This window comes from Medicago sativa, chromosome 6 (assembly GCF_051527215.1).
Source record: "Medicago sativa cultivar Bolivia chromosome 6, Bolivia_mono, whole genome shotgun sequence".
Lineage (NCBI taxonomy): Eukaryota > Viridiplantae > Streptophyta > Magnoliopsida > Fabales > Fabaceae > Medicago > Medicago sativa.
This window is the reverse complement of record NC_140754.1, coordinates 19,678,353-19,705,359: the sequence shown is the minus strand read 5'-3', so window position 1 is coordinate 19,705,359 and position 27,007 is coordinate 19,678,353. Positions and strand designations below refer to the sequence as shown.

The window sequence follows — 27,007 nt, the reverse complement described above, 5'->3', positions numbered from 1 at the left end:
CTATATATATATATATATATATATATATATATATATATATATATATATATATATATATATATATATATATATATATAATAAAAATGTGTCTATATATTGACAGTGCTTCTAGATGAAATAGAAGACACAATGAATTGTGTGTATAAATTGTGACAGTGCTTCTAGAGAAAATAGAAGACACAATGAATTGTGTTAGTGCTTCTAGATAAAATACGTGTGTGCTTTGTGCCATATCAATATATACAAGCACGAGATAAAATATGAATTATATATATATATATATATATATATATATAGACACACACACATACAAGCATGAGCTTTAAGCCTAAACTTGTGTGACAACTTATTCAATTGACAAGAATACAGATTCATACAGATTCAAGAAAACAAAGGTAAACTTTCATTATTTTCCTCATTATTATCATATAAAAAAACAACATTTTTCTAGATTATCATATATCTAATAATGTAAGACACGGATTTCATAATGATCTTAATTAAGTGCATTTTTTCTATATTTTCACTCATGTAATAGTCTATTTGTTCTCTTCCTATAAAATTTGAAGGAAAAAAGTTGTTCTAAACTTTGTTAAGTTAATTTTCAAACCTGTTGTAGTTGTTCTAGTGATGAATATGAATGCACGTTTGTTCTAGTAATTACATATGAAATTATTCCCATCATCATGGAAACTTTTTTTTTTAAAGAATCGTCATGGGAACTTTATTATCACCCTTTTCATTGGGAAAAATTTTCTATTCCCAGGAACGTTTTATACCTGAGAATAAAATTTAGTAAACTTGTAACAAACATAGGCATTTATATTTCTATCTTTTTATTCTCGAAAATCTACGAATATAACTTGAAACAAACGCACCCTTAGATTCACTTTTATGACAGAAGTGGTACTAAAGACATTGTATTCAAATGTATTGTTTACTTTATTTTTACATGAATACGTCCTAAAACAAGTTATTTTATACTCATGTAATTTTTAACTAAAATTAATTTATTCAAAATTAATTTTTATAACCACATTATTTTTTTTGAAGAATTTGTAACCACATAATTAAACATATGTTCAGTTTGTCAGCCTCCTACATGAGGCATATTTGCAGTCCTTTCCAATTGTAAGGGATATCCTCCATATTACCTATTTTGGCAAAATAAAGCATATTATGCTTTCATCATCAACCTCTTTTCTTTTTGTTTGTTTAAAAATAAACGGTAATATCCCCACATTGTAAGCATCAAAACTTTTCTAAAAATTATGTCACATGATTTAGGTCTTCTGTAAAGTTTGGACTAGCTCCAAAGAAATTAGGTGAGATTTGGCCATAGAAGCAATTTTTCTCAAATATGGCAAGTCATGTCCATTTAAGATTAACTTTACGGTCCAATAATTTCTATTCATTTCATTTGTTTTCTTAAATAATCAAAACAATAACATAATTTTAAATTTTTGTCAAAAAAAAAATAACATAATTTTAAATTGCTATCTGCAACAATAATTAAAGCCGTAAAATGTAAATATTTATAAGAATTTTGCAAACATGTGATGTTTGCAACTACGGCTATAGATGTAATTTAAAATGTAATTTAATTTCAATATTTTTTAATAAAATATTCATTATTTTTCATTGACTGTAAAAAATTATTTTTCACATGTATTAAATATATTCACACTATAATATCATTGTGTTATTAATGTTTCTAATTTTTAAAATATATTCACTAATAATCTAAATGATGAGTATTAATTATAGCATGTGTAAATTCTTTTTATTTAATGAATTAAACCTTTTTATAATGTATTGGTATTATGCATACATATTGGTCAATGATAATTAAGGTGTTTCTTTTGTATTTTTATTTTTTTTTAATAATTAGTTTGGTTGCTTTAATAACAATATTATATAATATTTTATTATTTTCATGTTTCAAGTTAATCTTTGGAAAATAAATTATTTTTTATTGTTCATACAATTTTGCCACGTATTATTATATACTCCCTCCGTACCATAATACATGACACAGTTGAATCTATTACGCATGTCAATGCATAATTTTGAGCTTAAATATCTTGAATAATATGTTAGAAAAAATTATGAAAATTTGATATTTTGAAAATAATCTTCGAAACGAATCTAACGACATCTTATATGATATTATTTATCTTTGTATATTAGTACAAAAATATGGTCAAAGTAAGTTAGGTCAAAATTGCAAATTTTCAAATGGGTCATCTATTGCGGGACGGAGGGAGTAATATATATTTTTTATCTGAAGGTGTAACCTAAGGGTATGTAATCAGACGTTGGAGTCTTAAGAATGAGATTCCGGTTTCAATCTCTACCACCAACAAACAAACTTTTTCTATTCCTGATTAAAAAATATAAACTTTTGTCTTTAAAAGATATTATATTTTTCTTATAGACATTATTTTATATAAATATTTTTGGAATTACTTATCTCAAATCCTTATCCATGCCTAATACCTTACATGTACCATATGCAAGCTCAGTAAAATAGGATCTAGTTAAAAGTAAAATTTCTATAAATATGATTTTACTTGTTTTACATACAGTGCAAGATCATGTATATGGGAAATGCAACTATAATTAGGAGAAAAGCTAATATTCTATAAATGTTTTTAGGTCCCCATTTTCTTTTTTAGTGAAACCTTGTATTTTTATACTTATTTTACTCAATCAATGTGTTCACATGTTGGTATATTTAAATATCAATTTAATTACTCCTAATGTGAAAAGAAAAAAAAAATCAATTAATGTAGATGTATTTTGTTTAACTTTTTAACCAGATACATCAACTTTTTTTTATAATTGAGATCGAAATAATTACTCATTTCTTCAGTTGATTTGGTTACTGTGTGTTTGGATTGTGTGGAATGATCGTAACAACGGGTTATTTAAGCAGAAAGAAAATACTGTTTCAATTATTAAAAAAAAGTTAAGTTGTATTCTTTATGGTGGCTTTAAGCAAAGAAAGTTTGTTTTGTTTTTGGGACTCATATGTGGTGGTTGAGCCCACTTGTATGTTTGGCCATCGGCTGGTTAGTATATGTATTCAGGTGTTGACTTTGTATATTCTTTGTGGTCTCTTTGGTACACATTGTGTTGAAGAGATTGCTTGTTAAAAAAAATCTATTAAAATATTGTTGAATAGTAAAATATTATTAATAACTTTGACTTCCTTCAGAAAAAAAAAAGAAAAAACTTAGATATTGACTTAAACTTTATTTTTTGAGGTTGCAACGTAAATGACAATTCTTAAACCTAATTAAGTACTATTTTTTTTGTTACAAGAATTTAATCACTAATTATTGATAGGTAAAAACATGTGTACAATTATTTTAAAAATATTACAAAAACATTCAATCATGTCTCACATAATAGATATTTGTGCAAATATTTTTCTTTTTTTTTTCAAGTAGTCTAGCGGCTAGAGCTCACATAATTTAATTTTGGAGAAGTGAAGTGTCTGGGGTTCGAACCCCGGCCCCTGCATATAAAATGCAATATCCCTACCAATTGTGCAAATATTTTAATAATATTATTATGTAGAATTATAAAAGATATGATTTGACTTATGTAATAATTCAAATAATTGACCATCTATGTAAAAAAAAACTATCCTTCAGTGAATAGTTAAAGAACTTTCTAATACATGACCATTTTAATTTACTTTACTATATATATCTTGTCCAATTGCAATCTATGACTTATCTTTATGCAACAAAAAATTTGGCAGCTCAATAGTAGAGACCAATGGCAATGAATGATGACCTAGAGGAGAAGCTTTTGCAGAAGAAAGAATCACTAAGGAAAAGGGTATGGGAAGAAAGCAAGAAGATTTGGGTAGTGGCAGGGCCTGCAATATTCACAAAAGTTTCAACATTTGGCACATATATAATAACGCAAGCTTTTATTGGTCATTTTGTTGGTTCAACTGAACTTGCTGCATATGCACTTGTCATGATTACTCTATGCAGATTTATAACTGGTATATTGGTAAGTCTCTCTTTCTCATGCCCATAGTGATATAGTTTATTATTTTTGGTTTTTAGTTTATGTATTCACATTTTTAGACCTAAAAATTACAAGACTGCATGGTTTTAGGGCATAGGGAAAAAATGATTTAGAAATTTAATAATTTTAAGGTGAAATTTTAGAGATTTAAAAAAAATCAGAAGCTATTATGTGTTAATTTTGCATAATATATATTGAAAATTTGCCTCTTCTTTGGTGATTGTTCATAGGCCGCATCGATTGTTCAACCTCTAAAATGAACCGATCAGAAATTATTATTCGATCCAAAAAACAATCATCGGGTCATAACTCCTAATAAATTTTGTGCGGTCAAAAGTTACTATCGGCTAAATCCGAGAAGTTTTTGAGCGATGTGATGGGGCCGATAAATTTTGTGCGATCAGAATTGTTTTATTTTGGCAAAAAATATTTGCTTATATGTGTGGATAATTAACTTTACAAATTTTGGTCTTTTGAAGCAAAAATTTTATGAAAATTGCTCTTCTCCCAACAAAAAACGTTCACTTCCGTACAAACTGACAAAAATACCCCCACGTGACTTAAGTCACGCAACTGTTAAACTCAATGTGACTTAAGTCACGTTCGCTACATTGGTACATCTCAGGTGAGTTAACTCACGCAGGTTATAACCTAGTGTGAGTTAACTCATGTAGGTTATAACCTCAGCGTGAGTTAACTCATGTAGGTTATAACCCCAGCGTGAGATAACTCAAGTAGGTTGTAACCAACGTGAGTTAATTTATGTAGGTTATACTTCAGCTTACCGAACGTGAGTTAACTCACATGAAAGGTATTTTGATCAGTTTGTATGGGAGTGAGTGTTTTTTATAGAGAGACGAGTTATTTTCAAACTTTATTAGTGTGATAGTATTCTTCACTCTATTTTGGAGGATTTCATTTAATAGGTTGAGTCTTCCAAACTATAGGTTGCACTAATTTTAATTTGTTTCGGAGTTTGCTTTATGTACTTGTTCTTTGGGTGATATGCTGATGAATAGTGTTGAATTGTTAACATAGACAAAATGTCATAAGTTTATAATGATGCATTTGCTTTTTCAATTTTTATTTTAAAAAAATATTCATTATTAAGAGAAATCACTCAACAACTACTCATTTGAAACAATTTTTAGATTCACATTTTAAAAAACATATGTAACAAATGGGCCCACTTTAATGACTTAAAACATGTAGTCTAATAATTTCTATGGTCTAAAAAGATACAAGGACTAAAAACAAAATCCTAAATAATATTAGGACGAAAAACATTTTTAAATTTTTTTAATATATAATCTACATTATTTACTTTGTTAAAGTGGTTTCAAACTTTGTAAAATGCAGCTTGGGATGGCAAGTGCATTGGAAACACTTTGTGGACAAGCATATGGAGCAAAACAATACAACATGCTTGGAGTGTATCTACAAAGATCTTGGATAGTATTGTTTTTCACAACAATCTTACTCCTCCCTCTTTACATATTCACAACACCAATTTTAGAGGCATTTGGACAAGACAAAAAAATTGCACAAGTGGGAGGAACAATTGCACTTTGGGCAATAGGTCCTACTTTTGCAATGGCTGTGTCATTCACTTGCCAAACATTCTTGCAAGCACAAAGCAAGAACGTGATTATTACCTATTTAGCTGCATTTTCTCTTGCTGTTCATGTTCTGTTGTCTTGGCTTTTGACTGTTAAGTTTGAGTTTGGACTCAATGGTGCAATGATGTCATTAATATTGGGATTATGGTTACCAAATATTGGTCAGGTCATATTCATCATGAAAAAATGTCCTGATACTTGGAAGGGTTTCTCAGTTTTGGCTTTCAAAGATCTTTGGCCAGTTGTGAAGCTCTCTTTCTCATCTGGAATCATGTTGTGGTAAGAATTAGTTTATGTACTTTTCTATCATCAACTTCTAGTATTATATTCATAATTTGTCAAAAAAATATTATATACATAATTTGTAAATGATAAGGTATATTACTACTTAACTAGTCATCCAAAGTCTTAGAATTTTTAGGTTGAGCCTAACTCGACCTTTTAAATAGGCTTGTAAAGGTGAAGATTGTTCAAGCTTTATGAACATACACACTCTAGGCAACATGGGGTTAAATCCACCCCTTCACACCAAGCACAATTAATGTGTCAGTGACAATACAGAAAGTTCAAACATATCTAGGATATGCTCTGATACTATTTTAGAATTGTGTCGGACTCAATCTTACAAAATCGACTTGTAATGTGATGGTTGCCCAAACCTTATACACACAAGTCATATCTCTAGGCAATGAGGAAATAAATCCACTCATTCACACTCAATTAACTCAATGAAAGTGTTGGAGGTTGCAACCAAAGTAACCTAAATGCCGTAATTAGGCGGCTAAAAGCATACCATAATGAATGTTGAATTGCCAACACACAATATTATTTAGGTTAATTAAGTTATGTTGATGGTTTGTGAGTTATTCATTAATCATTTATTGAATTATGTTAACCAAGTGTATAAATTGTGTTAACCATTTAAAAAGTTTGTTTAAAATTTATGTTCAAGGTGTCAGCTCAGTGGTAAGAGTTTCACTTTGTATACTCGAGACAAAGATGCTAATGTTATGATTCTTTTTAAATTTCATCTTAACTTATTCTTTTTACAGCCTTGAGGTATGGTACAGCTCAATTTTGGTTCTTTTAACTGGCAATATGAAAGATGCTAAGGTTGCCCTTAGTTCTATGTCCATATGGTATAATTCTCTATCTCATTCTTATATTTACCATATTTTGCTTCATAATTTCATATCAAGAAATATAATCCTTGCTTCTTAATTCATTTGGAAATTAATCTGATTGTTGCATCAAATTGTTATATTATTGCAGCCTAAACATCAATGGTTGGGAAATGATGATTGCTCTTGGCTTTTTTGCTGCAGCTAGGTTAGGTGTTTTGTTGTCATCATAAACTCTCTTCTTTTTACTTGTCAAAATAGCATAAAATCACAAAGATATATATTTAATTAAAGAAAATAACTTCACATGTAACTATGCAGACCCTTTAAAATAAAATATAAACAAAAATATTCAAAAAGTTAAATGTATTTAGTTGGAAAATATAAGCAAAAATGAACTAAAAATTCAAATGTATTTGGTCAATATTCAACCAAATACATTTGAATTTTTGAATCATTTTTACTTATATTTCATTTCAGATGGAATACAAACGATGAAAACTTCTTACACTTACAGCAAGAGAGAAAAACAATTTAGAAATAATGTATATGTTGTATAATATTTAATTCAATGTGATTGATTTAGTGACTTGTATATTTATTTCTTTTGATTAATTTGCAGTGTTCGAGTGGCAAATGAACTTGGAAGAGGAAGTTCAAGAGATGCAAAATTTTCAATTGTGATAACTGCTCTCACATCATTTGGCATTGGATTCATTTTCTTCTTGATCTTCTTATTCTTGAAGAAAAAACTTTCTTACATTTTCACTTCAGATTCTGATGTGGCTGATGCTGTTGGAGATTTATCATTTTGGCTTGCATTGTCAATGTTATTGAATAGTGTCCAACCTGTACTCTCTGGTAACCTCTACTTTCATATTTATAAATTAGTCACAATTCATATCACTATAATTCTCTTTGAGATTTTTATATCATGTCATAATTTTTTTTTTAAAAGATTACATTGACATTTTTTATAAGTAGGAATTGAATTTGATACCCAAGATTTACAACAATCACACACACTACGCACCAACGACTTGTGGTTCACTCTAGAAGTTACATAGACATTTAAATAAAACAATTCGCATTAGTGTTGTGTTGTATTTCTTAGTAGTATATTATTGTTTTTAGCAATATTTCTTATATGAGTGTACTTATGTACATATTAATTTAATTCTTGTTTAAAAACAATTAATTACGACTAATTGTATTTAAATTTAATAACTATTTACTGAAAATGTGAAAAAATTTAAACAGATTAAGTGACCAATGTTTTCACCTTATAAATCATTTGTGTATAATCTACAAAAAAAAATTACGAAATAAGATTGAAATGTGACATTGTGTTGAAATATTGAATGTATTTCTTTCATACTATGATTATGAAATTCTTTTAAATTGTTCACTTGCTGTATTATTTTGTTGACAAATTTAAAATATAACAATATCATAAATAGGAGTTTCTGTTGGAGCTGGGTGGCAAAGCATTGTAGCATATGTAAACATAGGTTGTTATTACCTAATTGGTATTCCTGTTGGAATAGTGATTGGTGTTGTTTACAATTTAGGCATCAAGGTAATTAATCTCTCTTTTTTACCCCTCTTTATTTTTACTATATCATCGTGATTAAACCAAGTCATAATAATGGTGTATATATTTATATCTCTTCTGTAGGGTATTTGGATTGGGATGTTGTTTGGAACATTTGTTCAAACCATAATGCTTATTATCATCACTCTTAAAACTGATTGGGACAAGCAGGTAAATTCACTATTCTATTATTGTATTTTTCCAATGGTTTCATCATTTATTTCACCAATTTGAGTTTGATATTCCATTTAATTTCTTGATATTTATTTTTTATTTCTTCAAATGATTTTTCTTGTTTAGTTCAAGCATAAAAGTATTTAAAAACTGTATTTGAATTTTATTTTTCAGGTAGAGATAGCCCAGTGGAGAGTTAATAGATGGGCTATCAATAATGCTCAAGAATCAAATGGCAGTGGAACAAGTCTCTTAGCTAATCAAGAATAGCGTTCTAAAATTCAAAATCAGTCTCTTAGCTAAACCTAAGAAAAATTTACTTTTGAAATAATTTTGAGTATGTGTCTTAAAGTTGATGCATTTATAACAATGATATGTGTATGTTTGGTTTCGCGGCACAATGCTATTTTCTTGCGTCCCAAGAAACAGGAGAATCGAAGCTACAAGCTTCTAATTTTCATGATTGGGAAGCAAAAATAGTAGTGATTTAGACTTGTTTATTTATATTTTTATAGCTTGAGCATGCTTCAAACTAAATGAATTTGTTTCTAGTCCAGGACTTCATGAATCTCTTTTATAACTATCTTGTTAGAATCTTTAGTTTATACTCAATGATGCATTTCTTCTCTATGTTCATAAAATTTGGTTATAGAATTAAAATAAAATGTTTGGAATTTTATGTTCCTAAAATATTACAAGTGTTATAAATATACTTGTCAACATTTGTGATTAACTATTCAATTGAACAAATTTTTGTTGACCCTTCTATCTGGTTTTGTCTTCCAACCCTTATGATGAGCAATCTATATTTTCAATTCAAAGGTCTTAATCCTTCTATATTTTCAATTCAAAGGTCTTAATCTATAACATGGCCCTATAATCCCAAAATTTCTATCTTAAGCTTTAAACAGTGTCTTAAATATGCATATACAACTCTTGTATCATTAGGGCTTAATCTTGGTGCAAAAGATTCCTTTCAATTTCGTTTGTATACTTTCGTTTCAGTTGCAATATTATCCTTCAGTTATCAAGCATATTTGGATCCTATGTTCTTAAAAACAAAAAAAATTTGAAAAAAATTGAGTATTATTTTAATATGATTCAACTTGAAAACGTAATATTTTTGTATATGAGTGAGTCGTAGAGGATAGGAGTATCTTGGGTGTGTCAACCTAGTCGGGATGCTCAGACTCTCCTTGAAATAGTATGATTCAACTTCCAAAAGAACATCTAAACAAAATTCAAATTATTATGAAAAATAAATTAGTTTATCACAAATAATCTGATTATAGTGTGGTAGATAAGAGAATATGTAAAAAAAAAAAAAAAAAAAGTTTTTAGAATGATAAGCAAACACAAATTAGCTTTTATTTTACAATTTTACAAGAAATATCTAAAGAAATCGTTAGTAAATTAATTCATGCAAAAATCCCTTTCAATAATCTTAAAGAAAAGAGACCTTGTTTTGATCTCGCTACTTGCAACATATTTCTATTAGTTGAAACTTGAAATTCATGAGTACCACAAAATTTATGACTTAAATACGATTTAGTATAACTTATATGAATTCCAACTAAAACAACAGTTTGTGTAGGAAAAAAATGTGTTGCTAGCATTCATACACTTATGAGGACACCTGCATCTCTTTTCAAACAAAAAAAAGGTAAAACCTAACATTCATGTACCTTGTTTGTCTTGAGAAAGGGGCATATGTCTGCCAACCTCACCCCAAGACAATATCATGCAAAATCAAACCAACCAAAATGCCAACATATCTTGTCAATTGATTCCGAAAAGTCATCTCAGAATTCATCTATAAGTTGGTGCCTAACACCAACTACTAATAATGTTCATACTAATATGCATCATCAAGAACAGGACCACACACATGATGTGCCCCATAAACTAATGAAGGCCCCAACAGGTCATTCTGGTTCTTTCCGTTAAATAACTGGTCAAGTATCAACTAATGGTGTTAAAACCTACGACTCATGCAAGAGTACGGTAAAAGAGGACAGCGTTACAAAATTAAATGCGGCATCTAATTCACTAATTCTCTAGTAATATACATTATATTACACAGCCTCCAAGATAATCATCTGCATGCAATTTTCTAAAGGAACTTACAACATAAGTTGCAGCGGTTTTTGCTGCTCATCTTTAAACAATACTCACTGTCTAGGTGTCGGTGCCGGTGGTGTTGATGGATGGATTTGCCCATAAAACCCAGGTGGCCTGTAAAATCCTCCAGTTGACGATTGTTGTTGCTGCTGTGCTTGCTGAGCCTGTGATTGAGGGGATTGTGATGGCTGATTACTGGGCCTAGTTAACCCCATTGCCACATGTGGAGGCAAAGGAGGTGGAGGTGGAGGTTGTAGGTTGTTTGATCCATATCCATAAGGAACTCCCCCAACCATCATTCCGGCAGATTGAACGTACTGATTTGCTTGTGGATTCATATGTGAATGAGGAGGGGGAGGGGGTGCTGAAGCAAATGCACCTTGTAATTGATTTGTTTGTGATATGGATTGCATGCTTTGTGGTGTTGGTGGCATATTTGCCGAAGAAGGTTGTTGAAAAGTGGCGAAAAAAGACGAGCTCCCGGTATCAGAACTGTTGACATCAGAAACAGGCATTTGCTGTTCAAGTTTGGGTCTTTTCTCAGGATGGAAACCAGGTGGTGCCGAATTAAACTCAGCAGAGTTCAAACTACCATTCTTGGAGGCAGCTTCTTCAGCAACAAGGGAAGAAAGAATAGATGTGAGCATGAGAGCTGAGGATGTAGATGCAGCAAGCCTAGCAGCAACAGCAGCAGCTGCAGCCTTCTTATCATCTTCAGTAGTTTGAAGAGGAGCAAATGACATGGTAGGTTGAGTAAAAGAAGGCGGAGGAGGGGTGCTGTTTGGTTGAACAGATGGAGTAGTTTGTTCGGGCACCCTTGAGGTTTCTGGTGCTTGGCTAAACGTCTTCCTGATACTGGCTACTTGCTCAATATGGTCTCGTGCCGCCTGCAAAACAGTAAAAAATAATCCAAGAATCTTGGTTAGCAAATCTAAAGAATTTGGTACCAGCAAATCATATTTTCTAAAGGGTGTGTCCGTAAACCTTGAAAACAAATTTGTAGAAAAGTAATCTAGACTAAAATGTATTTGGTTGAAAGAACTCTCATTTAGCACATCACATGACTTGGGATGAGATTGGATAGTTGGTCTATGGTTTTTGGATTAGGCCCAACTCATTCTTACAAAACCGGCTTGTAAGATGTGAATAATGTTCTTTATAGATTATATTCAGGCCCTATCTCTTTTTAACGTCAAGTTCCATATGTAGAAAAAATAAGCCTCAGATTGAACAAAATGAAGGCAAATCATCTGTATGTATGCAAAGTGAGGTGAAGTCCAATTGGTTCTAACTTTTGGCCAGTACACCTCCTATGCTTGAACACTAACTACCCAACTATACAAACTCGTCACTAACGAGGATAGTTCAACACATCACGTGGCCCAAGCTAGCCACTGTTTCATTCCAGATTGGGTTCAAGTCGTGAACTGAAATTCGCGCCTTCCTCTGTTGGTTGTAGAAGTCAACTACCACAAGGTTGGAGTTGTCGTGTCGTGGCCATATTTGGATCAATTAGTTAGATCAATGTTCTCTTCGGACTCGATACCTAAGTCACACTGAGATGTATCCTCGCCATGGAAATGGGGTTCTTAATGTTATTTGTTTGTTTATCCCTATCCACGACCAGTGTCCTCTCTATCACCATGGTTCATAATCTTCTCTACAACTTAATCTTCACTACAATGTTTTGTTCCCAAGATCTCAAATCTTGAAGAAAGTGCTAAGGTTGGAATTGAGTGAACACTGCCAGCACAGAAGTCCATCGTGTGCAGCAACACACAAGTTTCATCTCCTTCAGTACTCCAATGGCCCTAAAATATTTATCTATCATGATCATCCGCCAACGAGAATCTTTTCAGTCAAATGCTGGAATCATTTTCAAGAGTAACCCCACAGCTCCAGGTTCAGAACCTTGATAGCAATTATTAGGAACTGGAATTTTATTACAAAGTAAACATAGATAAATTTTCATCAGAAGGACCTACACCCGAAAAGCATAAAGGCCCTAATTTTCTCAAACGACAACATTTCTTTCTCTGCAACTCTCCTCTAATATGTGTTATAAATCTCATATTGGACGTGGTATGGCCCAAAAAAGTGTTTATAAGTGAAAGGCATCCCTCATCTTTCAAGCCGGTTTTGTGTGGTTGAATAAGGTTTTACCCAATTTCTAAGATGGTATCAGCCTATCCTCAATTTGTTGGACCACCTGTTACCAAGTCATGCTCCAGTTGTCCAATCCTAGACATGAGGAGTGTGTTGAGATCAATGTTGATGGCAGAATGGCAAGAGGTCAAAACTCCGCCATATGAACACGCCATTGGAGCCTATGGCCGGCATCCCTCCACAAATTGGTTATGGCAGTTATAAAAAATTCCATACCGCCATGGGGCATGGCCGCTATTTAACAACACTGGTTGAGATCTCACTTTTAATGCGATATGACATGAAAAAGTCTTTGTAAGTTGGAGGCATATTTCACCTTACAAGTAGGTTAAGTGAAATTGAGTGAGTGCCACATTTCACCTGTTTACCTCCCTAATTCACCCACTAATTAATTATCTTCTCAACATGCTTCAAATAAGTTATGGAAGGAAAAGCCTGCTCAACGGACGAATTTTGATTCTTTGTCTATGGCTGCCAAGAAGACAGAGATAGGGAAGGACAACATGAAAGAAGAAAAGATAAAACACTCCAAGTAACTTCTTAAGCTTTTTGTTCCAATTAAGATACAGATGAAGACCAGACCACAAGGTGCAAAAGAGTGGGAACAGAAATCGTGCAAACAGTGTCTTTTTGTAAACTTAACTTTATAACAATGTAAGAGGAAAGAGAACAGATGGGTACATAACACAATGACATGTATTCGATACATAGCATATCCAATTTTACAACTCAGACAATTTATATGATTTAACAGTTACAAAAGAATCTTAAAACACGAGAACGTGGAAATACAATAATAGCTTTTTTAGAAAAACAAAAGGAGAAATAGTTTCTTTTCATGAAAAGTCCCAAGGTATGTGCCCCTTGATAATTTTTATTCTTTTGATGCACTAATTATTCCAACAATAATGACTAACAGGAAATAATCAAAAGAAAATGATAGGCAGAACAAATATTTTCTATTATTTTAGTAATTAATGAAATTAATGTCACAAAATTCTCAAGCCAAACAATGCATCATAAGGTCAAACAACGCATATATTACGGGGGAAAGATAATATTTCATATAGAAAAAGAGCAGAGACAGATAGAAAACAGATTCTTACTTGCAATCGAGTGTGAACAAGTTCTTGCCTTGATTCCTGAAAAATTTTAGGTTAGCAAGCAGCCATCAATTGTATATTTGGATATTAGCATATTTACAAAATAATTGCACCTGTTCCTGCAATGCTTCTTTAAGCTGGGAAAGCAAAGTAGCCCTGATAGCCTCAGCATTTTCAAGTTGCACTATATTTTGTGTAAGCTCCTTTTCCTGCTGTTGCAAGTCATTAACCAAGGTGGATCCCGGTTGATTTCCTAAAATTACAAGTAAATTGATTAATTAGTGAAGCTCTTGCACAAAAAATCTGGTCACAACTAACTACAGCAAGGATATAAGGTAGTATCATAAGTTTGTGTTATTAATTATTTGGACCATGCTGAACAAGGAAAAATGATATTGCAAATTACATAACTAATGTTTGTATGCAGTATACACTGAGAGAGCCTGACAGTAATCAAATTAGTGCACCTCATTACAGTACCTTCTCTCTCCTTACTTTCTCACCATTGTTTCTCTTTTTTAATTTCTTTTCTACAATGAGTGTTTGGATATACAACTTAATTAAATGTTTAGACCAGTTCACAAAAAATATAAATGAGAAATAATTGCATAGAAGATATGGTGGTTATCTGGAACACTTTTTTATTCCTTTGGCAATTGGAAGGTCAAGGTTCAATGCTGCATGAAACTAGTTACCAAATAATGTGTTAATTCCAGCCTCCTACATTTCTTACATGAAACTAAAACTGGATTGTAAGGTGAGGATCGTCCAAGCTTTGTAAAACACTACTTAGGTCATTTATCTAGTCGATGTGGCACTCTCAACACACTGTGTTACGCTTAGATCTAGATATCTGATATGTGAGCTAATGCGGGTGGAATGATAGTGATCTCCACTCTTTTATCTTGTAAAGAAAACGACTGTCCGCATATCAAACTTACCAAAGGATACATTCCACATCCTCCCCCATTGGCTACCAACAATCATCGGGAAAACAGTATGATCTCCTAAGTCATTCTTTCTTTATTGCTTTAATATATTATTATTCGGACGTCAAAATGATTCACAAGCAAGCATGGCCAAATCACACTTGAGCCTTTCATTATAGCCAAATATTTTTATCATTGGCTTTGTTAACAAATGTCATACTAGACTTATGTGCAAACCTATCACACCATATGTTCAAAATAACATAAAAAGGGTAGTTGTGATTGTACTGTTTCATGCAATTATACTGAATGGTAAATATAAATTTGACACTTATTCTTGTTATTCAATACATACATGTTTGTGACGCACATTTACGGTGTGTGTCTAATAGAGCTATGTGGTAAAATACAGACATAATAACTCGTGCTCTCTCATTTTCCTCTTTCACAGTACGGTATCTAAAGTTTAACAAGACAACCCTAATCTGTGAAACCAGTTGGAACCATATAAAGGGATCCAATCATCAAGGAATATAAGATAATGTGGCACTTGTTCATTTAAAACAGGTGGCCCAACTAATTGTGTAGCCAGTAACAAGATCCACATCACCCCCAAATTGTTGATGGCATATTGGCATGAACCAAAAGAGAACAAGAAATCTTAATGTTTTTATAAAAAAAAATAGAAAGAGCGGTGTTTTCTTATAGCATTGCCACTTTCCTGGCCATATAACTAATTTTTCTTAGTAATTGGATCGAAAAATGCCAACGGGGCTTATCTTTTTCAGTTTTCATTAGGATCAGGATTATCTGCATTCGAAGAATCATATTCATGCATTAATATCAATAAATCAATCATAGACTTTCTCAAATACTTTCTGTGATTGATCCAATGGTAAATCAATATATGAATGTGTGGTATTTTGAAAGAACCAAATCCCTTTCGGAAAAAACTGAGGGATCTGATTGCTGCCAAAAACGCATTCGAAGGCGAAAATCACATATTACCCATGATAGAGGGACCACGCTGCAATTAAACATTTATAGTTGAAACAGTTTTCAATTATGACAAGGCAAGAAACCTCAGTTCAATTTACTAGTCCTCTTACCTTGAGAGAGTGTATTTTCAACATCTTCTACAAGTTTACCCACTTGAGACACAGCAGCATTACACTTGTTCAAGGCAGCTTCCTCGTTAGAATGTTCTTCATTTACAGAATGCAATGCTGTTAGTATTTTCTCTGGCAAACATCCAATAGCTAGTTTCTGCAATGAAGACGACCAAGATACAACATATCTCAAGATCAAATATATCAAGACAAAACCTAATAGGTGAATAAATCATTTATCGAAGAGTGCTGCAGCAACTTGCTTACTAATCTCAATGAGTGAGCGTCTCTCTTAGCTATCTTTATAGGATTTGAATTCTTTCCATTGCTCTTGCCCGTTATTTCATCCTTTAGACCTTGAGACCGCGAACCAAAAACCTTTCTTTCCTCCCATATGTCAATCTAAACAACAGAGAGATCAAGAAATGGTTAGATGCTAGATTAAATTGCGCTTATTCAAAGTAAGAATACATACATACACCTAACAAGATACAATGCCTGGTAGATGGTGTAAGGATCACAAACCTAAAAGGAATAAAATATATTTACTGCCATTATCAGCCATTACAATTAAGATATTAGAAAGCATGAAAGAACCTTGCAACAGAGTTTACCCTGCAGCTGTAGAGGTTTCTAGGATATATTTAACACTTGTATGACCTCTGAGCAAATGTAACCACACAAAAACAACGACAGCAGCGTTGCCAAAATTTTGGAAAGACCCAGACATAACTAACCAGACAATTTAATTACTACGCAGCCGTGATTATCTTACAAGACAAAAAATGACAACTCTTTTGATTTTAAAAAATATAGCGGCAAAACTGACACACGCTAGGTATGGAGAAGAGGGGTATTGTGTGTTTGAACCAGCCCCCAACACATTGATACAGACCTAAGTATGAGGGATAAGGGAAAAGGGGGCTATTGTGTACTGAAGAGTATGGTGAGGTAATATCTTAAATAAGGACTGGGTTAGGATGCTTAGCTGGCAAGTTTGTTATGCCTAGTAGTGTAGTGAGGTTGTTAAATTGTAATGGGTATGGTATCGAAGATTATTACAGGGACCATTATAGTTAGGCAAAGAGAGTGTGTTCTCTTTCTTTGAAGGAGCTTTGCTCTGTGGGCATTAGGATATTTATCCTTTTGCAGTTATCTTTCAATTACAGAAATAATACACTGTTATTCTTATTCCATTATTTGAGCATTATAATTCCCTTTTCTATATTCTGTAAGTTGAAAGATAACTGTGTATTATTTCTGTAATTGAAAGATAACTGCAAAAGGATAAATATCCTAATCCCCACAGAGTAAAGCTCCTTCAAAGTAAGAGAACACTCTCTCTTTGCCTAACCATAATGGTCCCAGTAATAATCTTCGACACCCATTACAATTTACCAACCTCACTACTTATACTACTAGGCATAACAAACTTGCCAGCTAAGCATACTAACCCACGCTTATTTACCATATAACCTCACCATACTCTTTATAACACGATAGCCCCTTTTTCCCTTATCCCTCATACTTAGGTCTGTATCACACATCAAATGTCCCCCCACAGCCTTTTACCATCTCAACTGTACTAGAAAGACAAAATATGACAATTTTATTTTTAAATGAGATGAACTTCCATACTTGTTACAGGCTGAATATGAACAGCCCAACATAGCCAGGGGAACACTGAGTAATGTTAGGATGACCAAAAGGTTGCTAAGCAAAGTTGTTTCATCTGTTGATAAATGAAATAAAATGTTACTTCAAGCTCTTCAAATAAAAACGTGTACGGTGTAACTCCTTTTCAACTGTTTTGCTTACATGGAAATTGAATTTATATTATGATTTTAATACTCTACTGTTTATGTTTTTTTACTTCTACATAATACATCCTCCAATACTGGTACTCATAACCATAGCCATGCTGCCAAAATGAGCAGATTTAGGACAGTGTAAATGTAAAAAAAAAAAAAAAATAGGGAACGAACACATCTAGAAGAACATAAAGAGTTCTGCTGTTCTTAATATATGCTGCAGCAGTAATGTACGTCATTATCAAAAAAAAATAATCAAACATATCATACATAATACATAGAGAAGTAGGTTCTTCAATCTGAAAAGTCCATCATTATTTCAACCATAGCAGTACAGTTCAATGTCCATTCTAATAAATCCCAAACTATAAAAAAAATACCCTAGCCTAACCCACAAATCCACAGTGTTCATTACAAACTTGAGCAAAGAATGAACACACTTGGATACAATTGATTAAAAAGACTTATGGCAAGTGAGAAAGGAACTTACAAGTCTGATCACTGATTTCTTTCCCGGCTCATCGCTTGCATAAACACGCTTGAGAGCTGATGGAAGAACTTTCCAGAATTCATTAACGAACTCACTGCCTTTCCGCCTACTATTTTGCAAGATGTCATTAGCCAAGTTCAGAAAAGGGACACGCTGCTCTTTCTGGGAAGAACCAAACGATTTATTCCATGTTTCAACTATATCTTTTGCTCTCTTACGGTGAGAAACACACAATCGAGATACCGCTGATTTGATGTTAAAGAAATACGTTGTGCAAATACATCAATCAAATGCAAAGCAAAATGGAAGAGGCAAATCATACGAAAATATATATAAGATTAAAAATTAACCACGTATCAAAATCAAAACCAATATTACTGTCAGGAAGGCAATATCTCTGGCCATTTACAAAACTACAGCATGAAGTCTGCATATTGATAAATCTGGTAAAAAGTAATTGTTGAGATTAATGCAAGGTTTGGTTAGTCTTGTAGATATAAAGGAGGAAAAGGAACTGAAAAAAAAAAATGTGAATTAAACTGCATTTGAGATAAAAAAATAAAAAATAAAAAGTCAGGACCAAATTGCAAATTGGAAAAAAATTGGGGCTGAACTGCTTTCAACTGAAAAAATAAAATGTGCACTGAACTGTTTGAAATAAAAGTCAGGACCAAATTGCAAATTGGACATTTGGGGCCCAACTGCTTTTCAAAGAGCTTTTTAGACAAAAGGAAACGCTGACAGGTAAAGAAATGAGTTACTTTATTGTTCAGAAAAGAAGTTGGCATTCCATTTAACAAAACCAACAGTAAGCACAACATCATTACAAAATATCAATTTGTTCATTGTCGAGTAGAAGGCCACAAGTAGTTTTAATCAAAAGATGGTATTTGTGTTCTGCAAAGACATTTTAGTGAGGAATATGTGGGCAAGTGAATTGACAGTAAACAAATATTCTTTTGAGTTATCAGTGAAAAATGTTGAATAGAATGCCCAAACTATGTTAAAAATTTATTAGAAAATTTTTGAAAGATTGTAAAGAACTCAAAACACTCTTTCATTAGAAAAATCAAGTTACACCTTGAAAAGTTATCGATGAAATTAATAAAGTAACTAATCATAAAATAGAACTAACAAGACTTGAATCCCACGTATTAGAATGAACATAGTCATAGCTCCATGGAAGGTTTCGTTGCCATAATATATGTACTGAAGCTTGATAAAGAAGAGATAACAAAATGAATATTGTCATTAAAACAACCCAAACAAAATAAAAGGGGGAAATGTTGGATACATTCAATGCTTTGTTGCGAGTTGTTGAGTTTCCGCAACTTCTCTGCCAATAATTGCCCATCATACGCATCGTTTCCCATACTGCCTTATGACAAGTTTAACATAGCCAGGATTCTCCTACAATTCACAGGAAATGGATATAAGATGAATAAGGGATTTGATGCATAGAATTAAAGAAAAAGGCATAATCAAAATCAGAGGAATCCAATGTTAAAAAAAAGGCAATCAACTTCTAATATTTATTATACAAATAAAATTAGTCCGACAGATATTACTAAAAAAACAAATGGAAATTCATTGTGAAAAAGGGTAATCAGTTTCAAATGTTTATTATACAAATATAATAAGTTTGATAGATATTATTAATAGACAAGGATGAAAAAACCATCTACATGGAGGATGACATATCTCTCACATGGAAAGAGAAAAATACACCAAAGAACATACAAAAATCAAGAGCACACCAAACCATTATGCATATATGAAATGAAAACTCACTTGAGACAGACATTAGAAATTAAGAACAAAAGGACAACCTTAAGTTGAAGGCAAAAATTGATAACCTTAAGATTTGGGCACTCCACTACTCGAACTGAAAACAAGTAAAGAATGCATATACTGCATGTTATCAAAAAAAAATTAGCTTCCCTGCTTTTACCAAAGCCTTACTAGAGCTGCAGGGAAGTAAAAAAGGAAACCTGAGCTAACCTAACCTACAGCCCGCACCCCACCTAAAATAGAATCATTTGTTTAACAAAAAAACACCGCATAAATCAAGAAGTCGGGAACAACCGATTAAACTGTTCATGGATTAGAAGATAGGAAAAGAGTACTAACTATGCAATTCTGAGGGTACTACTTAAGGTCATCGTGAGCTGCCCTAGTGTATAATGTATAGCATAGTATCATGTGTTTATTCAATGGAACCAATATGAAATCAAACAGTGTTGAGTGTACAGGATGGCATCTCAAAATAACTGATCTGAACAAATTTAGTGAGAATAGACACAAGAATAACTGAACAAAATAACTGAACTGAAGTGAGAATAGACACAAATTTAGTGTCACAAGAACAAATGTCATCTGATTCTTCGTATGAAATAAAAGATGCAATTAGAATTTAGAACTGTCAAAGCACCAGGCACTCTCCTAATCTCATCAATAAAATTACAACATTTGTATCCATTAATAACAAAAATAAAGGAAAATTACAGAGCAATTTCCAATCAATGATTTCTTGCTATACATGGTGGAGTTTGGACAAACCGTTATTTAGTGCAAAATGTTAAATAGCAGCTATAATGGCGCTATAGCACTACTGTATAGCGGAAATTTGACAATCCACTATTTTCCGCTATCCGCGATTGACAACATTGGTTTGGATAAACAGCTTATTGCATAAGTAATTATCATGATAAGCGCTACCGATTATGTAAAAGCTATTTTCACAAAAAAAATGTTTTCGTATAAGCTGTAAGCTTATAAAAATATCTTGGAGAGCTTATAAAAATAAAAATAAACTAAAAACAGTTTATGAACATGCCATGAGTTAATTTCATAAGTTCTCTCAAACAATCTCACAATTTCTTATCTTATGCCAATAGATAACCTCAAATAAGTCAATCCAAACAGATTTTCATATTAACATTGATTTGCACTAACATAGCTACAACTACAACATCAAATAAATTTACCTATAATCATTCAAATACCTATTATTGCATAGATTACTCAATGTAAACTCTCAAATTTCAGATTTTACACTAATTTCAAAATAAACATCTTCAATATGAGATACTTCTCATGTCCCAAAAAGCCCTCATTTCACTGCTTTCCTAACTACAGTTGCTGTGTATATAGACACCTGAGGAGTGCCAGCAACACACTCTTTGCCACACACTCCGTTCGATTTGTTAAAACACACATGGGACCCACCAAATCACGTGGGTCCCATTATAACATTGATTTGTACTAAACTAGCTATAACTACAACATCAAATAAACTTACCTATAGAGCCCATCTGGATTGGCTAAATTTAGAGCTTACACAAAACAGCTTATACAAATGAATAAGCTTTTCTGTATTATTCATAAGCTTGTCACTCTCAAGGTAGTTTTTGAAAAAAAAAAAAAAGAGCTTATGAAGATACAATTTTCGTTAGTGAGAACTTATGAATTAACATAAAAGCTTATTTATTTGCATAAGCTATTTTTCATAAACTAAAAAATAAGCCAATCCAATTGTTACAGTAATCATTCAAATACCTACAACTACTTACATTACACAATGTAAACCCTTAAATTTCAGATTTTGCACCAAGAACAATAAAATTAACATTTTCACTGATTGATTAGTCAAAACACACATGGGTCCCACCAAATCATGTGGGTCCCATTATAACATTGATTTGCACTGACCTAGCTATAACTACAACATCAAATAAACTTACCAATAGGACCCGTTTGGATTGGCTTAATTTAGAGCTTACACAAAACAGCTTATACAAATGAATAAGCTTTTCTGTATTATTCATAAGCTTGTCACTCAAGGTAGTTTTTGGAAAGAAAATAAAAAGCTTTTGAAAAACAATTTTAGTGAGAACTTATGAATCAACATAAAAGCTTATTCATTTGCATAAGCTATTTTTCATAAGCTAAAAAACAAGCCAATCCAAACAATACAATACAATAATCATTCAAATACCTACTACTACTATTACTTACATTACACAATGTAAACCCTTAAATTTCAGATTTTGCGCTAAGAACAATAAAATAAACATTTTCACACAGTTCAGAAGTTCTTCTACATTTGAAAAAAAATTAGGGTTTTGAATGAACGAAAAAATGAGAAAATTGAAATTGAGTAACGGAATTGAGAAGTGAAAAGCGATTAGAAGCAGAAAAACGCGTTGTGAAGTGAGATTTAGGGGTTAGGGTTGGATCTAGAAGAAGAAGACTTACGAAGATTGAAGCGAGGTTTAGGGTTCTCTAACGACGTCGTTTCCTTGATTCTGAGAGATTCTGCGTTTTTTGATTGAAGAGAAAATGAAGGAAGAAAAAGATAAAATGAATGAATCTATGTTCTTTTGTGTGTGTGTGTGTTTTGTGTTGCAATATAGGGGAAAAATATTTTACTTTTTTTACTTTAGGTTGAAAATGTGAGAAAATATTCTTATGGTTGAAAATGTGAGAAAATATTCTTATGAGAGAAAAGAAAAGAAAAAAAAAGAGAAAATATTTTTTTTTATGTTTTCCTTATTTTTTCGAATATAAAAGTTTAAATCAATTGGACTTCGGATCAGAGTTAGTATGTGTTCGAAATGGCGTTAAAATTTTCAAAATCCAAGTAGAAAATTGCTTTACAGAATATTGCAAATTCAAGCGGTCAATATTTTTGCTATAACCTAGCTTATTAGGGTGTGTTTGGTAAAATTAAGCTATAAATTAGCTTATAGCTGATATGCTAGTTGATAGCTGAAAAGTTAGCTTATAGTTGATGGCTGATAGCTGAAAGCTTATAGCTGAAAAAGCTTGCTGATTTAAATTAAAGTGTTTGGTAAAATTATACTAATAAACATAAAATGACTTAAAATACATATATGTTTAATGTATTATAAATTTAATTTATAAAAAAAATTACTTTTTTTACCCATAAATAATTTAACTAAGAAATTATCTTAATAATTTTAATTTATTTCAAATTATTTTTATGGAAAATTATTTCTTTGATTTATATTGGTAAATATGTTCAAAGAAAAAAATAATGATAAATATTACCGATTTTTTTTTAAGGAACAAATAAATATTTAGATATGAATTTAATTGGAAGTGACCGTGTAAAAAAAAACCAAATCTAGAACAATATTTCAACCAACAGGAACAAAAAAAAAATCAAATAGATGATTAGCTTCTTAAAAAACGCTATAAGCTCAAAAGCTACTTGGATTAGCTTCTTAAAAAACGTTATAAGTTAGTGAAAAAAGCTTTTTACCAAACACATCTCTATCTATCAAAACTAGCTTATAAACTAGTCCAACAAGCTATAAGCTAGCTTTTTTATGTTACCAAACACAGCCTATAATCATCGGTTACAAGATAACAGATGATTTTTTTTTTAAACTCGATTTCCGATACAAGAACCGACTAATTCGAGGAGATCAATCTCTTCACCCACTTGCAACGACCTTATTTAAAGCCAGCATCTACTTGCGTTAGCCCCATCTAAAATTAGAGTTAGACTTAGACCATTGAAATTGACATAAAAAAAATTAAACATGAAATTTTAAGAGAAGCATACTCCAAAATCCAAGTAAAGGTCAACCTCAAATGAGTTGATAGCTTACTTATTTCTTATTTTTTTTACTCCCTTCGATCCTTATTATAAGAAACAATCTACTTTTTAGATTTATTGTGTCACTGATGCATCTGATCTATATTTATAAGTAAGATACATTAATTATTCAATAAAATAAAAAGTCAAATATTTTTTATAATAAGGACCAAAAGGAGTACTACTAAACAAAGTCAAAATTGTAAACCAAAAAAAAAAAACAAAGTCAAAATTGGAGAAATCCATCTCATCATTTCATTTATCTAAACACTTAACCAACCAAGATTTAGTTAACAATTTGTGTTTGATAGCTTTCCACTACTCGCACCTACCATCTCTTCTCTCTCTCTCCTCTTTCTCTTCCAAAAACACAGCAATAAAAACCAAACATTCTCAACAACTCAACAAACACAGCCAAAAAAAAAAACCAAACATCCTAAAAAAAATGAGTTACTTCAATACAACCATAACAGAAACAATAACACACTACACAGGTCTATCACCAACAGCTTTCTTCACAATCACACTCTTATCCATCTTCGTTTACCGAACCGTTACTTCCATGTTTGTTTCTCCTCAAGATTTCAATAAACCACCGGTTGTTTCGGCTCGCTTTGGTTCTTCCCGGTTCAATGATGTTACTGAACCGCCAAAAAAACCGGTTCAGGTTGGTGAGATTAGTGAAAAGGAGTTGAGGTTGTATAATGGGTCGGATGAAGGTAAACCCATTTTGATTTCTGTTAAGGGAAATATATATGATGTCTCTCAGGGCAAGTAAGTAATTTTTCATTTTTTTATTTATTTTTTAATTTGAATTTTTTGTGTTTTTATACTGATCTGGAAACTGTGATTTTTTTGTACTGAATGTGGAAATTGTGAATTAGAGTTGACCAGGATTGACTTATTTTAATTTTGTGTTTTTATGCTGATGTGGAATTTATAATTGATAGTTGATTGAATTTGTAGTGCTTTGGTAAAATTAAAGGATTGTGCTAGCTTATAAATAATTCTATGAAGCACGGACACGGACACGACACAGCTAATAATTTGAAAAAAATCACATAATTTAGTATAATTACAAGTGTCGGTGTCGGACACGCCTAATTTGAGGAGTGTGGAGTGTCCGTGCTTCATATTATGAAATGACATAAAAGTGATATATTTAATATTTTAAATTAAGATTGCAGGGGTAAAATTGAGTTATAGAATGATAAGCTATAAAATTTAAGCTACTTGAATCAACTTATCAAAAACTGCTATAAGCTAATAAAATTAAGCTATAAGCTCGTGAGAAAGCGAAGGTTATCAAACGAATCTTTTTTTAATCAAATGAAACTTATGAGACAAGCTATAAGCTCTAAAACATGTCTTACCAAACAGACCATATATCTATGAAAATTGTAACAAGTTAGTCAAAATCATCAAACCGTTATGTTAAATGTTATGATGTGATAGTCCGTCGGCCTAGCTCAACCGGCATTGCCAAGATTGTTAGGCTGGACATTTTTCCGTAGTTTTCGAGTTTGAACGATCTCCCTTTTGTGTGTATGAGCTTTAAGGCGGTATTTGCCATTCTGGACAAAAGAAAACAATGATGTGATACGCTAATGGAACATGTGACATTCTATGTGGATCCTATATCAATGCCATATATTTTACATATGAGATTTATCAGATAGATATTATTTAACGTGATTGGAACTCGATTAGATAACCTTAAGAGTTTACATGAAATGCATGAATTTAACATGTCACATAAGTTTCAAGTCATGTGACATTGATGTGGATCTATGTTGAAGACCAAATGTTTATGTGAAATGCATGAATTCTGCTACTTTCACTTCTAGCGATACGTGTTTTGGAGAACTAACTTGTAGCTTTACTCTCTCAAGATATGCTCACACTTCCATAGTTTAGAATAACGATGTTACTGTACTGCGAAATATCTTGTTAAATTTTAGAAATGTGTAAATTGTCTTGGTACTTACTTGCCTGCACAAATGATTTGAACTTGCACTAAAATGATGCCATAACATTCGATTATCATGCACGATTGTAGGCATACTTTTTGTGGATGATTTCGTAATGAATGTTAGAGCATTTGTTTGAGTTGAATTCACTGCATTCATGCCAAATTCTATGGTTTGAGTTATAAGTAAACAGATAGTTACTTCTTGTGATTCGTTTTCTTCATCTCTTGAAACCTACCTATATTCAGGTTGTGCTTGCTTAGAATGAGTTGAATATTCCATCTTTCTCCTTCAGTTATTAGTATTACTATCGTTTTTCATCATTGTCAAGCATAATTATATCAGTAGTTTAGAATGTGGTGTTTCCAATGTTATTAAATAACAACTATCGCGCTATAGCGTAGAAGAATTTGAACAAATCGCCATTGTTCCACGATACATTATTTAGTACAAAATGTTGTTCAATAGCAGTTATAGCGTCTCTATAGCACTGTTTAGTAGCAGAATTTGAACAATTTGTTGTTTTCCACGATCTACGATTGGTGATGTGATGTACTTTGACCTGTTGTTTTCTCCTCAATGAGCTGATAGACTTTGCTTAATCATGTATATGCAGGAATTTTTACGGTCCAGGAGGATCATATGCAATGTTTGCTGGAAAGGAATGTAGTCGAGCCCTTGCTCTCCTATCTTTTAAACCTCAAGATATTAACGGGAACCTCGAAGGTTTGGACGAATCAGAGCTCGCAATTTTAGAGGATTGGGAATATAAATTCATAGACAAGTATCCAAAAGTTGGTCAGCTTGCTCCAGAACAAAGAACTCAGCAAATCGAGCACAGTCAAGAAGACAATTCGAAAATGAAACCCGAATGAACGCCAGGAGTAAGCAAAAATACAAATTTGTTCTGTTCTTGTATAGTATAGGTTGTGTTGTGTAATCCTCTAATGTTAAAATTTCACATGACGTGTGATATATTTTTTTCTATGTATCTGTTTCTTCATAATTATGTATAGAACCTTACCCTATTGGATAGTTATGAAGAAAAAATAGATCCAAAACCCTCACATCACAAAGTTTGTATGAAATTTTGACTTGAGACAATATATATGTTTCTGTATAAA

The 27,007-nt window shown here is 32.0% G+C and overlaps 3 protein-coding genes across 3 annotated transcripts; 2 read left to right on the top strand and 1 right to left on the bottom strand.

The window, feature by feature from the left end:
* Positions 1-3,780: 3,780 nt before the first annotated feature.
* On the top strand, positions 3,781-9,182 carry LOC146913512 (protein DETOXIFICATION 21-like). Its single transcript, XM_085716721.1, has 8 exons — positions 3,781-4,032; positions 5,410-5,948; positions 6,722-6,808; positions 6,942-6,998; positions 7,413-7,651; positions 8,251-8,369; positions 8,469-8,555; positions 8,733-9,182. The coding sequence occupies exons 1-8, from the start codon at positions 3,790-3,792 to the stop codon at positions 8,826-8,828; spliced, it is 1,467 nt and encodes a 488-aa protein (XP_085572847.1). The 5' UTR covers positions 3,781-3,789; the 3' UTR covers positions 8,829-9,182.
* A 1,140-nt stretch (positions 9,183-10,322) lies between these two features.
* On the bottom strand, positions 10,323-22,666 carry LOC146913511 (uncharacterized). The gene is made up of 8 exons (XM_085716719.1): positions 22,545-22,666; positions 19,582-19,697; positions 18,288-18,532; positions 16,254-16,388; positions 15,987-16,143; positions 14,062-14,201; positions 13,952-13,987; positions 10,323-11,566 (listed from the first exon to the last, which is right to left on the bottom strand). The coding sequence occupies exons 2-8, from the start codon at positions 19,658-19,660 to the stop codon at positions 10,730-10,732; spliced, it is 1,629 nt and encodes a 542-aa protein (XP_085572845.1). The 5' UTR covers positions 19,661-19,697; positions 22,545-22,666; the 3' UTR covers positions 10,323-10,729.
* Positions 22,667-24,205: 1,539 nt separating this feature from the next.
* Positions 24,206-27,007, top strand: LOC146913510 (membrane steroid-binding protein 2-like). Its single transcript, XM_085716715.1, has 2 exons — positions 24,206-24,687; positions 26,500-27,007. Exons 1-2 carry the CDS (start codon positions 24,359-24,361, stop codon positions 26,756-26,758), a joined length of 588 nt encoding a protein of 195 aa, XP_085572841.1. The 5' UTR covers positions 24,206-24,358; the 3' UTR covers positions 26,759-27,007.

Coding starts and splice junctions, on each gene's coding strand:
- LOC146913511 (XM_085716719.1), bottom strand. CDS start 19,660: ATGGGAAACGATGCGTATGATGGGCAATTATTGGCAGAGAAGTTGCGG. Junction 16,144..16,253: donor ACGCTCACTCATTGAGATTA/GTAAGCAAGTTG, acceptor TCTTCATTGCAG/AAACTAGCTATTGGATGTTT. Junction 13,988..14,061: donor AAGAAGCATTGCAGGAACAG/GTGCAATTATTT, acceptor AAAATTTTTCAG/GAATCAAGGCAAGAACTTGT.
- LOC146913510 (XM_085716715.1), top strand. CDS start 24,359: ATGAGTTACTTCAATACAACCATAACAGAAACAATAACACACTACACA. Junction 24,688..26,499: donor TATGATGTCTCTCAGGGCAA/GTAAGTAATTTT, acceptor ATGTATATGCAG/GAATTTTTACGGTCCAGGAG.
- LOC146913512 (XM_085716721.1), top strand. CDS start 3,790: ATGGCAATGAATGATGACCTAGAGGAGAAGCTTTTGCAGAAGAAAGAA. Junction 5,949..6,721: donor TCATCTGGAATCATGTTGTG/GTAAGAATTAGT, acceptor TTCTTTTTACAG/CCTTGAGGTATGGTACAGCT. Junction 8,556..8,732: donor AAACTGATTGGGACAAGCAG/GTAAATTCACTA, acceptor TTTATTTTTCAG/GTAGAGATAGCCCAGTGGAG.